General features: G+C 38.8%; 1 protein-coding gene across 1 annotated transcript in view; it reads right to left on the reverse strand.

The window, feature by feature from the left end:
• Window positions 1-14,684, reverse strand: part of slc12a5a (solute carrier family 12 member 5a) — a 127,707-nt gene extending 113,023 nt beyond the window's left edge. The window contains exons 1-2 of the mRNA XM_029501654.1: window positions 14,558-14,684; window positions 14,489-14,527 (exon numbers count right to left, since the gene is read on the reverse strand). Of these exons, the coding sequence (XP_029357514.1) occupies window positions 14,489-14,527; window positions 14,558-14,684 (166 nt within the window). The remainder of the gene's footprint in view (window positions 1-14,488; window positions 14,528-14,557) is intronic.
• Window positions 14,685-14,737: the final 53 nt, after the last annotated feature.

Raw genomic sequence — 14,737 nt, forward strand, 5'->3', positions numbered from 1 at the left:
CTATGGCAGGGATGGGCTAATCTGCCTTCAGGGAACAAAAGCAAATTGATTACAGACTAGACCTTGAACATAGATGTTATGTGCCCTTTTCTTATTTTCTTAAAGAAAAAGCTTGTGATGTTCTACATAACCAACAATGAATTGATTCTACTACCATGACCTACATGTGAAAATGAAGCTGCTTAATCCTCTCTGCCACATCTAAAATGATGACATACATAAGGTGGAATGTTCGTTCATTAAATCATAAAATACAGACATTGCAATTTTTATAAACTCAATCCCTCAGCACTAAATACTAAGTAGAACACCAAATGTGTATTAATCCATAGCTGAAAGTAATCCGAACAAATACAGTATTCACTCTTCTTTACTGAGTACTGCATTCTCTTAGTGTTTAAGGAATTAAACACTTGTGCTTGTATATCTTTGTGACATATTTTTAGATAAGATAAATATCGCTCCAGAAAACTCAGAAATAAGGACATCAAACATATTGAGCTGATAATAAATAAATAAATAAACACATTTTCTTTTCTTTTCTTTTTTTTTTACAAAATTGCGGCTACTTTGGCAAATATTGATATGTGATTACAGTTTCAGCTTTTTGCAATGTATTTTTACCAAGAAAATTTGTATAATTATCATTTTAATTTGCTCAGTCTTGCACCGAACAAACATTTTTCTCTACATCTGGAGAATATGATTTGTAAGACAGGGCATCTCTGGAGCACCTCCAATTTATATATCACTCTTTCTTATTGCTATTTCATATTGCCAATTCAAATTTTATCTTGATCAATTTATCAACTTGTTTGGCTCTTTTACCATATATTACATTTAAACTTCAATGGTTTGGTTTTTGCACAGAGCATTAACAGCTGTTTTCTTATCAGTCTAGAACAAATGTTGTGAGTTTAGCAGCTGATAATATTAGCTATGTAGCCATAGCCAATCTCAAAGAAAACAGGTGTTTTGATTGTTTGTTTTTTTTTAGGTTTGTTGACCAAATAACAAAAAAAACATTTGGAACTGTTCATTCTGAGAATGTGGGCTAAACATTAGTGTGTTCAATCTGGCTGCTTTTCAATTAGATAATTAAGCATTGGCCCAAATTCAGCTTAATTATGGTGCCTGCAAGAATCTAACTTGAATCACAGTGTCCATCCAAAGTCTAGTCAAGCATTCATCACTAGATCTTTACAGCACTAGCATCAACGCACCAAAATCTCTCCACATAATTCCATCCTAATTTAAAAATATACTATTATAGCTATATAAACACAACTTTCCAAAGTTATATTTGGAAAATGTTCATAGATAAACACTCCCTTTCGTCGATAAATCATCCCTTTCGTCAGTCTTCCCAGCGCAGGAGAACTAGCTAAGGGAGTAACAAGTTAAATTACAGACAATTACATAACTGTCTAATCTGTTTTAGAATAGAGGAGTGAAAAAGCAGAAGACACATTGGGTTGTTTTTTTTTTTGTTTGTTTTGTTTTGTTTTGCTTGTGTCCTGTATAATCTATAGCACTTCCACATTACTCCCTGAAGACAAATCATTTAGCAAAATGCCCTAAATATGTTTCATTTGGTTTTAGCTGATTAAAACCTTAATAAAACTGGATTAAGGTTATCCTCCACCCTTGGGTGCACAACATTACTCCAGAGACGTGGCATACACCAATAAAACACCTCTAAGATGACACAGTCACAGTCAATTTATTCAACAAAATATATAAATTTTCTGAATTCTAAATCAAGACGACACAAAACACAATTAAATCAGAAGACACCTAAACACTGAGAGGCAGCAAATACAGCATTCCCCAGCTCAAAGGACTCAGGACTTCTGAAGCTGCAACAAGAGCTTTTAAGGCCTTCCTAGCCCGGCCAGGAGACAACTGGGTGGAGCTGCATGAAGGAAGGACAAGGGAGCAAAAAACAAAGGCAAAAGACAAGGCAACACACAGGGCCATATCAAAATAATACGAGGAGTTGAAACATGGCACTGCAAGTACAACGCAGAATGCCAGTTGTTTGTTTGTGGGTATAATGATCCAATAGATTTTTAATCAATGCTGGCAGATCCAAAATGACTGAGGGCTGAGGAGGACTGATGCTACAACACAATGCCAGTACCCTCCTGCAGAGCCTTGTCTGGTAGGTGTGATAGATGACACAAACAAACAACAAATCTCACACAAAATCTTCTTCTTCCCAAGATCTATGAAATGTCTTTACTCTCCAGATATCAATAAGCAATCCATCATGAAAATTGAAGCGGTGGTTGCCTTGCAACCATTTGAGAAGCACAGGCTCTTCTGAAGACTGTAGTGTGTGCTTATGAAAATCTGCAAGACTTCCTCACTAGAATGAGGGCAAAGATTGTGTTTTTGCCTTTTGTTTCAAATCTTGTGCAGCTTTTTGATATGGAAATGGCTGAGGTTACTGTTCAGCTCACTCTCAAGGCTTTGTCTCTCGCTCTCGATAAGCCTTGAGAGAGTAAAGCAAGTGAAAGAGATTTGAAATTGGGGCTAAAATAAGAGAACAGAAAGTTGAACGTGTATGTATGTGTGTGCAAGACAGACAATGAGACAGAAAGTGATAGAGAGAGAGAAATAGACCTTGTTTGCCAAGGCTGTTGTGTCTCCAATGTGGTGGTGGAGCCACTGCATTGCACCAAAACCAAGGGGAGAGAGAGGGTGGAAGAGTGAGGGGGTGGGTGGAGAGAGAGAGAGAGAGAAAGAAAGAGGATAGGAAGGAGAGGGAGTCAAAACCACAGAAAAGGGCTAACGGCAGAGGCAAAAAGAGACGTTAAGAATATGGAGACTGAGGAAGAATACATCGCATAGACGAATGGAGAAGATGCGGGCAAACCTGGAGTGTCACTGAGTTTGTACGCGTGTGTGAGAGAGAGAGAGAGAGAGAGATAGCGGGAGACATAATAAACCTATTTGTCCTCCATCATGCTTCAGCTTTCGCTGCTGACAGTTGGGTTGGGAGGTGGGAAATGGCAAAAATCCAAGATGTCAGTTTTTCACTTTTCCCTTCACCTTGCTATTCACAGAGGCATTCTTGATCCCTGCAGCTACAAGCAACACTCATTTCCATGCTCTCTGACTGCACCCAAAAAATGCCTTCCTATCATCCTGTACACACACCATTAACAAAGTAAGCCGAGCAAACGCCCATTCGCATACTGGTGGATTTTGCCATCCATTCAGAGGGCCAGACAGACAGGCCAGACAAGTGGCCCCGAGCTGAATGAACAGAACGCGAGAGAGAGAAATGCTCGTTAGAAAACAGAGAGAACTTGGACACAAGTGAAAAATTGCTCTGTGTGTGAAAATGACACTTAAAAATGATTGCCAGCAGGTGTTAGCTCCATATCAGGCGGACCTGTGGTAAAGACAGATCGTCAATGCAGAAGAGCTGTAATGTCTGCAGTTTACCTGGCTGGCAACAAGCAAATGGATAAACAAATGACTGCGGAGGAAGAGGATCATAATGTGCCTTCCACAAATACTCATAATTAAAGCAACTCCAGCAGCAGTGGGCTTTTGGCAGGCAGATAAAATGAAGGTCGTAGGGACATGAAAAGAGAAGGTGACAGACAGCAAGCGCCAGGGAGGCAAAGAATGGGAGAGGAGTAATGGGATGTCATGACTCAATCCACTCTTAAGGAAACTGTAGTGCTGATTCCCAAAATGGATAGTTCAAATAAAGTTACACCTGTAGAAATGGGCATTGATGAATGGATGGGTAAATGGCAGGAGAAAAAGAAGGACCTTATACAAAGTTTATCACAATTTGCCTAATTACAAAAATGATGATTTACATAATGGTTGGGGGGTATTACGATTGCTGAGTCGAAAATATTTTCAAACATAGAAATATATGTCACCTATTTTAAGAATGATTTTTATTTAGTTTCAGTTTCAGTTATAGTTTCAGTCACTAATTAAACAAATAAAATAACTAACCTGTTTTTAAACAGTGCTCAAGCTAAACAAATTACATTAAACTTTTTTAGGTACCTAAATCCTACAAATTACTAATAATTAATTTACTATTAATTCATAACAAAAATGTAGATGAGTTACTTTTGATTAATAGATTACAACCCAAACATACAAATATTAGCCTTTTGTGAATCCAATAATGGTCTGCTTGTTGTGAAGCTTTTAAACAAGTCTTTGGCCACTGAAATTCTCTGAAATGTGGTTTTCAGCAGTTTCTCAAACAGCATATTATGTTAATAGATTCAGTCCAACTAGTTATGTTACATCGTAATGTTGTTCACCTCAAAGTTTAAAATGAAATTTTCATTGACGACAGCCCGGCCTGCCTTGAAGTGCATTCGGAAATCTTGTAATTACAGCACAAGCTGCGCACACATGAATAACCCACCAAAGTGGTAAATACACCAGGGAAATCTGAACCTTCTTAGTTGCTGAGATATGACATTTATGGGGTGGAGAGGCTGAAAGCATTCCATAAGCTAATAGTAAATGTGATGAATTATTATTGTTGTTTTTTGTTTATGCATTTTATTACGTTGTTGCTTGGTATTGAAAATATTTTATTGTTACATGATTTTATTGCCACAAAATATATGTTTTAACTGGCAAATGTTTGCACTTGTTATTTAAAACAGATGGTACAGTACATGATGTAATTCTCTGGTCTGTTTATTCCAACTAAATGAAATAGCTTGGTGCCGATTGAACCTAAATAAAAAGCATTATGCAAATTAAGTTATTTCGGAGAAGCAACACATGTAAATAAAAGCAGAGTTTTCAAAAAATGTTACAATTATCAAGTAAATACAAGCATGAAATGGTGACAGAAGAAGCACTGACTGTCATAACTATGACATGAAGTTACAGATCTATTCATGAGTTCCCTCACAAGATCTGATGTATCTATTGTATATATTCAATATTTTGTGATAGTAGGGAAGTAGGGAAAAAATAGGTTCTTGTCAATTTATAAAGATCGTTTGTTGTATTTTATTAATATATATTCACTTTCACTATTTACAATCAAGGTGATGCATGAATTACTGTCACTGTCAAAAGTTAATACAAACTATAAACTTTATATTGGAAAGATGCAAATATCATTTATTTTGTGTTACTTACTGTACATGTGTCATAAAATCTTAAATCTTTTACAAAGAAAACAGTACATGAATAAAAAAAAGGCCAAGATAACAAAACAATGTAATAATTTCTTTGCTGAGTTGGTAACAAAAATAAAACTCAGAAGTTAAAGTGATTAACATAATAGGAAAAGCACAACACTAGCAGCAGCTGCACTGTTAAGCTCATTATAGTGTTATTGCAACCACAATAACCTTTCCACAACAAAGTCCACCTCCTTCATTAATATTGAAGTGTCTGCACAAAAGCTGTATTGCTTCATTCTGTTAAGACTAATACAGCCATCAGTTGGTTTTACTGCAACAACTCCAAAAATAATTTTAGTATTTAGTATTTCCATTTTCAAAATATAATGTATTAATCAAAATTAATTGCAGTCCTGCTGATCCCACAGTGAATCAACATACCACATTGCAGTATAACAAAATATAGTACGTTTTTTCAGTGGTGGACCAACAATACAAAAAACATTCAGTTGATATCATGGGTTCATTTGGTAGCAGTATTTTGCATAACAATGAAGACCTGCATCAACTCATCACGATGTAATTTGATTAAAAGTGAATGCATGCTGAAGATTGACTTGGACTACTGATGATACTGAACAAAGCTAGTGTCTCTGCTGACACACTCCTGATTGCACAAACTGTTCCAAATACTACGAACAAATAAGCTGTTTGAAGAAAAGAAAAGTGTTGGTGTGTAGCAAGCTGTCATATATGCAGACAATTGATTTTCAGGCATTAATTGTTCAGGTCTCCTTTTACTGCCCTGTGGCCAAGACAACTGATCTGTTCGATGTAAGACTGTAAGAGATGTCTTTATGAATCCAGTGTGGCCTAGGCTTGCTCTGCAGTCACCCTCTTGACATTCTACAGTGGCAGTGACATGCATGGTAATAGTGACGGAGAGTGTGTATCTCCAGCCGACCACAACAAGCTGACAGAACCTTTGGACTGTGGAAAGAAGTGGGCCGTGGAACAACTCCACCGAGGCCCTACTCCCTCTTTGCTGCAGCTTGATGGCAGCCAGCCTAGTAGCCACCCAGCCAAGAAAAAAAAAAGTATTAAAATTCACAACACAAAATTGTAATTCAGAGAGCATAGTTAAAATTAATTTAGCTAGTGGCATCACCCTAACATTACACATATTTTTTTCACTGTTCACCTTTTCAAAACTTAAACTGCCCCATACCAGTTTCAGCCCCAATGCTTTACCAGCTAGAGAGACAGAGCTTTAGAGAGAACAGAACAGGTCCTGAGGGACACGAAGGCATGGTATGATCCCCGAATACCAGCCCAGCCCCATGGGGATCCATGACCTGCATCTCTGGCCCGCTGCTCTCTGCCTACACTGCCTCAGCTGGAGCATGTGCTGCACTCCAATTCAGTCCAAAATAACGCACACACACATGCACACACCTTCACAGCTGTATGTGTAACCCTCGTATTCTGGTAGGTAGCAGTAATATATTCTGGAGAGCTGTGCCTAATTTATGATCAGACTGACCTATTAAAAAGGTTTTTATTTTGTATCTCCAGAAATATAGTTAACATAAAAATATTTTCAGCGGGAAACATTACAGCAAACTTTTGCTACACAGCACCTGGGTTCATCTGTTAAATGTGAGCAGGAGAATCCTAAGAGACCGAGCTGCCCACAGAACCTGATGATGCTGAGCCGAGAGAGGGTGGATCCCGCAGGACTAATAAATAAATCCAGAATGATGAAACCAACTGCAACAGCAGAACACCAGTCTGTGACACATCCAACGCAAGAATAAAACTCAAAATAAACATATTTCACTGGGAGGCAAAAAAAAAAGTGGGAAGGACTGAGAGCTGAAAGAGACAGCAATTAGAAACTGAAACTTATTTCATCTGAATTCCAGAACTTGGATCCTATTATTTGGTCATTAGTTCTTATTAAACAAAAATTTGTCATTATAATAATAGAGCTGAAGCCAACAAAAACTTTCATTTTGATAAATTTCAAAATGAAACTACTTTCATAAATTCTCACAGTATATTCAGAGAGAACCCGACGACGACTCAGTGTGGGATAGAAATGTTGGTGACTGTGTGAGAACACGGTGTAAAGGTTGCAGACAAACCAGCGTGTGCAGAATGAGCCACAATTGCTTGATCTGTGGACCCATGATGGATGTGTCATAGAGTTGCGTGGTAGAGGGAAATTTTCTACCTCTTCCCACTGATGTTTCTCCTCCTCTGCTCTCTCCCGCTCGTCCCATGTTAGTGTCACTGAGGTCTGCCCTGCAGCTTGCCTGCATGTGAAGAGGATTTTGTCACTTTCTATCAGTCGGTTCCAATCCCACAGAACATACACACACACAGTTTGCAGACAGTGTTACATAATGGCACGAGGATTTCTAGGCTAAGAGAGGTTTACTCTGCCTCTTATGCTGCTACCTGTTTCTCCCACTGTTTCTCTCGCTCTCTCTCTCTCTCTCCTTTGTCATCTTCTCCTCTCTCTCTCGCATGTTCTTCTCCCATCCTCACAAATTAGAACACACACCTTCTCGTTTGCCATGAACTTAACACACACCTTCCCTCACACACATAACACAGACTGTTGTGTAATTCATTGGGTTCCTGATACCTCTTCTCATATCAGGTTTTCTACCACATGATTTGGACTCAAGGGAACATACACAGACATGGCCAGTCTGGATTAAGAGAAAGGACACAACTGCCCTCTGTTGTCTCAACAGAGAAACACATGACTGGGTCACTGCAGAGCATTTCATTCCCAACACTAACTTTAACACCTTTTGTACACGCAAGAAGGAGGAGCCAATGCTATGCATTTATTAACATATTTTTTATGAAATTATTTTATCAAGACATTTTATCAAGTCATTTATCAAGTCAAAGATCCTCAGAGCTCTCAGCATAGCTTTATTCATTCATTCATTTCTACCGCTTACCCATTCGCAGGTTGTGGGGGGTGCTAGAGCCAATGCCAACTCACATTGGCCGAGGATGGGTACAGCCTGGACAGGTCACCCGTCCATCGCAAGGCCAACATGCAGAGAGAGACATAGACCAACAAGCACCCACACTCAGACCTACGGGCAATTTAAAGTCACCATTTAACTTTGTATGATGTCTTTGGAATGTGGGAGGAAACTGGAGCACCCAGAGAAAACCCTCACAGGCAGGGGAGACATGCAAACTACAGTTTTATAATTTGTCCATTAAAACATTTACAAGGCTGCCCTCTGCTGTCTGCCCAATGACACCACAGATCTTTGTTGAAAAACACAGTGTCCCATCCCATCCCCTTCTGATCATTTGATTCAATTTAAACAGCTCTTTTGAAAATTAGATAGGGACTGGATATACGTAAGGAATGGCGTATGAGTTGTATTGATCTGAAATGCATTGATGGTCCACCCTTTGACAGAGAAAGGAATAATGGGGTAGGTCAAGGCAGAGAAGCTATGGCATTTAATGGCTGGCTAGATTACAAATCAATGGCTTCTCTGAGGATGAAAATTTCAGCCATTTAATGGCATTACTGCAGGAGCACAACAGATGAACAGGAAGACAAGGAGAGGTAAGAGGAAGGTTAACGATGTCTCTCAAGTCCAGATAAATGGAAACTAAATAGACTTTGCTGTAAAGGGCACCAATGTAATCAACCATTTTGTACTAAGTAAAATTTATATTATCTATTATATTATTATATTACCATAATTGTGTTTTGTTCTTTTTATAGCAATGATCAAATTGCTAATGCTTATCCATATTTCCTTATCCAAAATTATTTCTTCTAAATCTAATATTTTATGTATAGTGAAATCTGTAAGTGTACATTTATAAGACACACACAGCTTGGTAAACATTTAGACAAATGTATACACACTGTAGAAGTGGGACACAGATGTTGCTCAACAACATTATTACAACCCGGATGCCTGATGAAAAGAGGGACCAGGTGCTATGAAAACAAACCAATAGTCTCCAGATCCCAAACTTTCTGTGTTGCCATTTAGTTGTTTTTGAAGCGGAGAGGCAGTATAGTCAGTGAAGCGCTAAAGGTTACAAAACCAGGCAGGTAAGTGACAGACCCCCATGTTCAACTTCCTCAGGAACCTTTGATAATGTCACTGGGAAAGATTCAGGACACAAGCATGATACCATGAATCTTAAGCAGTGAAATCCTGGGCCAAAAGAGCACCTTAACCTCTCCTGATTACTTTTTGCTCATAGCAGCCTGTAATTATATAACTGTTGAGCTTATTCTATTGCACCCCAGAGGTACGTTTGGTTATCTGTGTGCACACAACAACAACAACAGGCAGCAGATAAATAATAAAAACACCTCAGGGGAAAGTCTGGCTCTTGTTGTACTGAATGTCACCCTATCAAATAACTGTAAAACCATCATGATCATTAGTATAATTTCAAACTATTTAAGACAAATGACAGCGCTCTGTAGAAGCAAAGGATGTGGGCTGCATTGCTTTTCCAAGTGGTAAAAGTTTAACTGGGGATTTATTCCCTTTCATTAAATTTTTGTTGCCCCCTATGACCTCAGTAATAATTGATCGCTATTATCCAAACAAACCTCAGAAACAAAGAAAAGTTATTGCTATTTGCAGTTAAATATACAATTGTAAGTCATTTTCTCCTTCATGAGAAAATAAGATGGCTGTGCAAAGGTTGATAAATATTCCATAAAAACTAATCAGGATTTTACACTTTTCCCATGAGTGACTAAAACAGTGATCCCACTTTTGTAAACCTACAAAAAGGAGTCATCCTTTATTGGCTTTTGTGACACAAAATGTGTTTTCATCATTGTACTCCCCCATTACATCAGAGAGGTTTTCTACCATTTACACTGTACTCATTACTGCACAGGAGCCAAAACGCCCGAATAAACACACAATCCTGCGTCTGGTCAGACAACATCTCATTATCGTGGAAGCGGAATCCCTGACAGCTACTGCTGGATAAAAGAGTTGAATTTCAATGAATACTAATAATTATGATGGTGATGATGATGATAATAATAATAATAATAATAATAATAATAATACACACAAGTCTGTGCAACACATCATGCTCCTTCATTATTACAGTATAAACAGAGGAACTACATATCATCTTGAACCAGTCCATTCTACATCAATGAGCTGCAGAGCTGCGGCTTGGAGTGAGAGCAATAGAAAAGCTTGGAATGAGTGAAAGTCAATCAAAAATTATGCTGGACAGAGAGAGACGCACAGCTTAAATTTGAGTAAAAAGATGTGTATGGAAAATTACACACAATTTAATTCTTCCATTTCCTCCTTGAAGCACACAGATGGTTCTGTGTACAAACTCAAGGTATAGGTAAAGAGTATGGCAATCGACTCTGGAAGAGAGTCAACACACATATTTATTTTTGCTGCTGTCATGAGCTTAATAAGTTGTGTTGTTGTAGTGATTGTGGTTGTTGTTGTTGTCTTGTGGGCTGCTTTTGCCAGTAGGTAAAAAAGGACATCCTGACACAGATTAAACCTCAGCCAAGTTTGCCTCTCTGCTCACGGACAAAAACACTACAGACAAACTGGGTTATGGTTATTACATCAAATATCTGCATTTTCAATTCTAAGATCCTGTTGCTGCAGTGGCTAATACTAAACCCCAAGTACATACAAACAAATGTTCACATATTTTGAACTTGTTTGAGCATGGCTTGGGAGGAAACTGAAACCACAAGAGTCAGGGAGAGGGAGTGCATTAATAATAGATTGTGTTTTAAAAAGAGACCACACAAATTAGCCCGAATTGGTTCAAACACACACAAGTCTACTCACTTGTGTTAAAATTGTATTTAATCAAGGCAGTTAAACTGAGTAAGGGAAGAAGGAACAGTTAAATTACTATTAAACTGCTCTATTCAAGATGTTCATACTAACAATGGATCATATTGCTACATGTAATATGAAAGATGTAGCTCACACTGATAAATTCAAAGATTCACTTGACTCTGCAGTTTCACTTAATGCTGCAGAATGTTCTAGCAACTTTTAGCTCACTGTTTCAGACTTGTAGACTCGCTTTCTCCAACAGCAGACGGATTTTTTATTCGAGGAAAAGCTTACAGAAAGTCAGTGACTCAGTGGAGCTTTTAGCAGATATTTCTCTCAGTCAGTGAAAAGTAAGCAGTGCTGGAATATTGGAAGTAACTTTGGAGTTTCATTTTAAACTACAAATGAATGCTTATGTTATTATCTAACTGTTTATGGTTTGAATAAGCACAGCCAGCAGCTTTCTGTTGACTGGCACACTGAAAATATTGGCTTTGAATAATATATGTACCAGTTTTTCTGTGCACACTTCTATTTTTCTCTTGATTTGTAAGCCTTGTGCTTGGCCACTGTCCCTGTTTTGTGTCACAGCTTTCTCTAGCCAAATGGCCAAAAATTATTAATCTAGGTTTGCCGAAAAAATAATAATAATAATATAAACTGGAACGAATACTACATATCTGTTGTGATTTTAAAAATGTGATGAGACATACAAGTTTTTGCCAACAGCTAAGTATGTAAATCCCAAGCAATCCTGAACCTCTCTTCAGCCCATTCCACTGAGAAGATTTATCTCTTTACACCACCGCAAGGTCAAGGGCAGACAGGGGACTTGGCAGCCAGACGGGGACCTTCATGGCCAGTCATCAACCAGACTGGCTGGTTGAGCCGGCTAAGCTAACACCTTCCACTGGATCAATAGAAACAGGATCACAGGACCATGCCAAGGGGGAAGAATTCAGATATTGCTTCTGTCAAACTGTTAAAATAAGTGCAAGGCTTCAATTGTACCAGTAGAATTATTATAAGGCAGATCAAAAATGACAGCAATGGCCCAACAATAATTATATTGATAGATTCAGACCAATACACAAACACATCTTCTATATATCCTTTGAAGTATAAAAATCCAAATTGACAAAATCTCCCTGTTTCAGCAGAATCAATTCGCTTCCTGACATACACACACACATACACAGTTGAAGTGCCACCATCATGCAGTGAAGCTGCTGCAACTCGTCAAATGATTAATTAGTTGCTCGACAACAATTACTATTTTCATAGATGATATCTAGTCTCAGTTATTTCTTTCTTCAGTCTTTCTCAAATAATTGTCACATAAAACAAATCTAGATGTCCCCCACAGGACAGGGAAATTTTGATGGACATTTTTGCTATCAACCTTTTACTAGCAAAGAAATTATATCAATAATGGTAAAAAAAAAATGCTAGTTGCTGCCCAGATACACACAGCCATAAAAACTTTCCAATTAGCTTCAAATTAATTAAAATGTAATGTTCATCTATGATTTTTGTTAGAAAATTTGAAGCCACAGAGAATAAAGTACTTGCTTGAGCTGAACTGTTCACCTCATTGCAAGACCATTTGCGAGATATCTCTGGTGAAAATGTACGGCATCACCATGGCAACCAGTGAATGCAGAGACACCAGTCTCCACAAGACTGCAGCTCAGCAAGAGCATGGTACAAATGACAGGATGCCCTTTAATAAAATGGTCCCTGTCTTTTATGGAATACACAAGGATTTGGTTAAATTTGTCCCCACTCACCCAGGCAGCTATTCCTCTTTCCCCAAAAATGATTGATTCATCCCCAGGCATTTTAGTGGAGAAATGCTGAGGAGACATTTATATGTTAATTCACCCACACACAAGCAGAGGGTGGCTTGGTGTGATCCTAAAAGGCTTTCTGCTGCCACATGACCCAGTGACAAGGAGAGGTGGACTTGTAATTAATCTTGTTTATTCCTCCCCTGAGCAGCTACCTGATTTAATGGTAAAAATCAGTAAGCACTAATGAACCTCAGCGCAGCAAAAATTACGTCAGGCCATTAAAATGATACACAAGATATCCTGTAAGCAGAGCAAGTATAATACCATCAAGTGTGAGGACTGAGGAGAGTGAGGTAACTTCAAAGATAGACTTAATAAAAGGTAGTAAAAATGTCAGTTGTGGCAAATGCTGTTATGTTTGATAGTGTTTATCAATCCTGCATATCTGGTCACAGTTTTATAAATTGAATAAATAATATAATGGACAGTTTAAGGCTACAGTACTTAGCAGACTTCAGAGCAAAGCATAGATAAGAAGAATGTGAACCAGAAAATAAAGAGCTGCACTAAAGACATTTATGGGAATCTAGGGAGCTTTGCCATTTAGACTGAAATGTCATAGCAGCCTGTATGAAGTAAGAATAGATTAAAATGTATTGATTTATTTTCAGATAAATCTTTAGCCGCACTTGACTAGCCATGAATTATTGCACTTTTTCCTAATGCTAATTGCTGGTAATGGTAAAGGCTTCCTTTGCTGGCCCAGTGGTAATTTCACCCACCACTTAAACTGCACTACTATTTCAATTGGGCAAGCTGGTGACAGGATTGAATGGCACAGGCTGCCAAGAGATAGGACTGTGACAAGTGGAGGAAATAGGGATAACCTGAAAATATAGAGGTTTGACTGAAATGTTTTTATTCAGCCACTTATTCAGGACCCGAATTGTCTGGTGTTTTCTCTTGCTTGGTGGCCACTGTACATCTTACCAAGCGACAAGACTTTAATGCACTTGACATTGACATCTCCTTTTCAGCAAAAGGAAAGAAGGTATTCACATACTGAGGTTTTCACGAAAATATATCAAAACCAATGATTCATGGATAATGGATAATATGATCCGTATTATCCATTATGGATAATGGATAATATGAAGAAAGCCCAGATCACAAGCTGGGTTAAAGGTTAGATTTTTTTTTAATGAAAAAGAGCATGCTTCTCAGTTGTTGAAAGCTTTGGGTTTACAAGGACCTAAAATGGTGCCCTTCAGACTAATGACTTCAGCAGTAAAAACACATTTGGAGGGATGCAACAGTGGGAGCAACCTGTTTTTGTCATACCCTATTAACAGACCAAATGAAAACAATTTTTGCTTGCCAACATATGAATGCAACTTGCAATATGTTGCGCAGCGGACCTGTGCAACAACACAAATACTACACAAAAACACAAAGGTGAAATTTGAAGGCTTTGCAGTGGCTTTGTTGATGCCAAAGCAGTGAGGCTATTTATATTCAAGTCACACACATCAGTCCACAGACAGTGTGCTGTCACTGAACGGCAGTCAGGCATCAGGACTGCTAGCATGTAGCCTCCAGCTAACACACAACGGTAGGGTGAATGAAGTGTGTGCGTGTGTGTGTGTGTGTGTGTGTGTGTGTGTGTGTGTGTGTGTGTGTGTGTGTGTGTGTGTCTCCTTACCTTTCAGTACAACCACCGTCTCGGCTCCGGCTCCTGCTCCTGCTCCTGCTCCTGCTCCGGCTCCAGCACCGTCTTCAGCCTCGGCTCCGCCGCTGGTGGCCGGCTCGTCTCCCTCAAACAGCTGGTTCACCTCCCCCTGGATGTCTGAGGGGCGCCGGTCGCCGTCGCTCTTTGAGACGGTGAACCTCTGGCTCATGGTGGTCGCCGGTGAGACAAGTGACGGCTCTTCTTGGGATGAGGCAAGGCAAG

Source organism: Echeneis naucrates, chromosome 5 (assembly GCF_900963305.1).
Source record: "Echeneis naucrates chromosome 5, fEcheNa1.1, whole genome shotgun sequence".
Lineage (NCBI taxonomy): Eukaryota > Metazoa > Chordata > Actinopteri > Carangiformes > Echeneidae > Echeneis > Echeneis naucrates.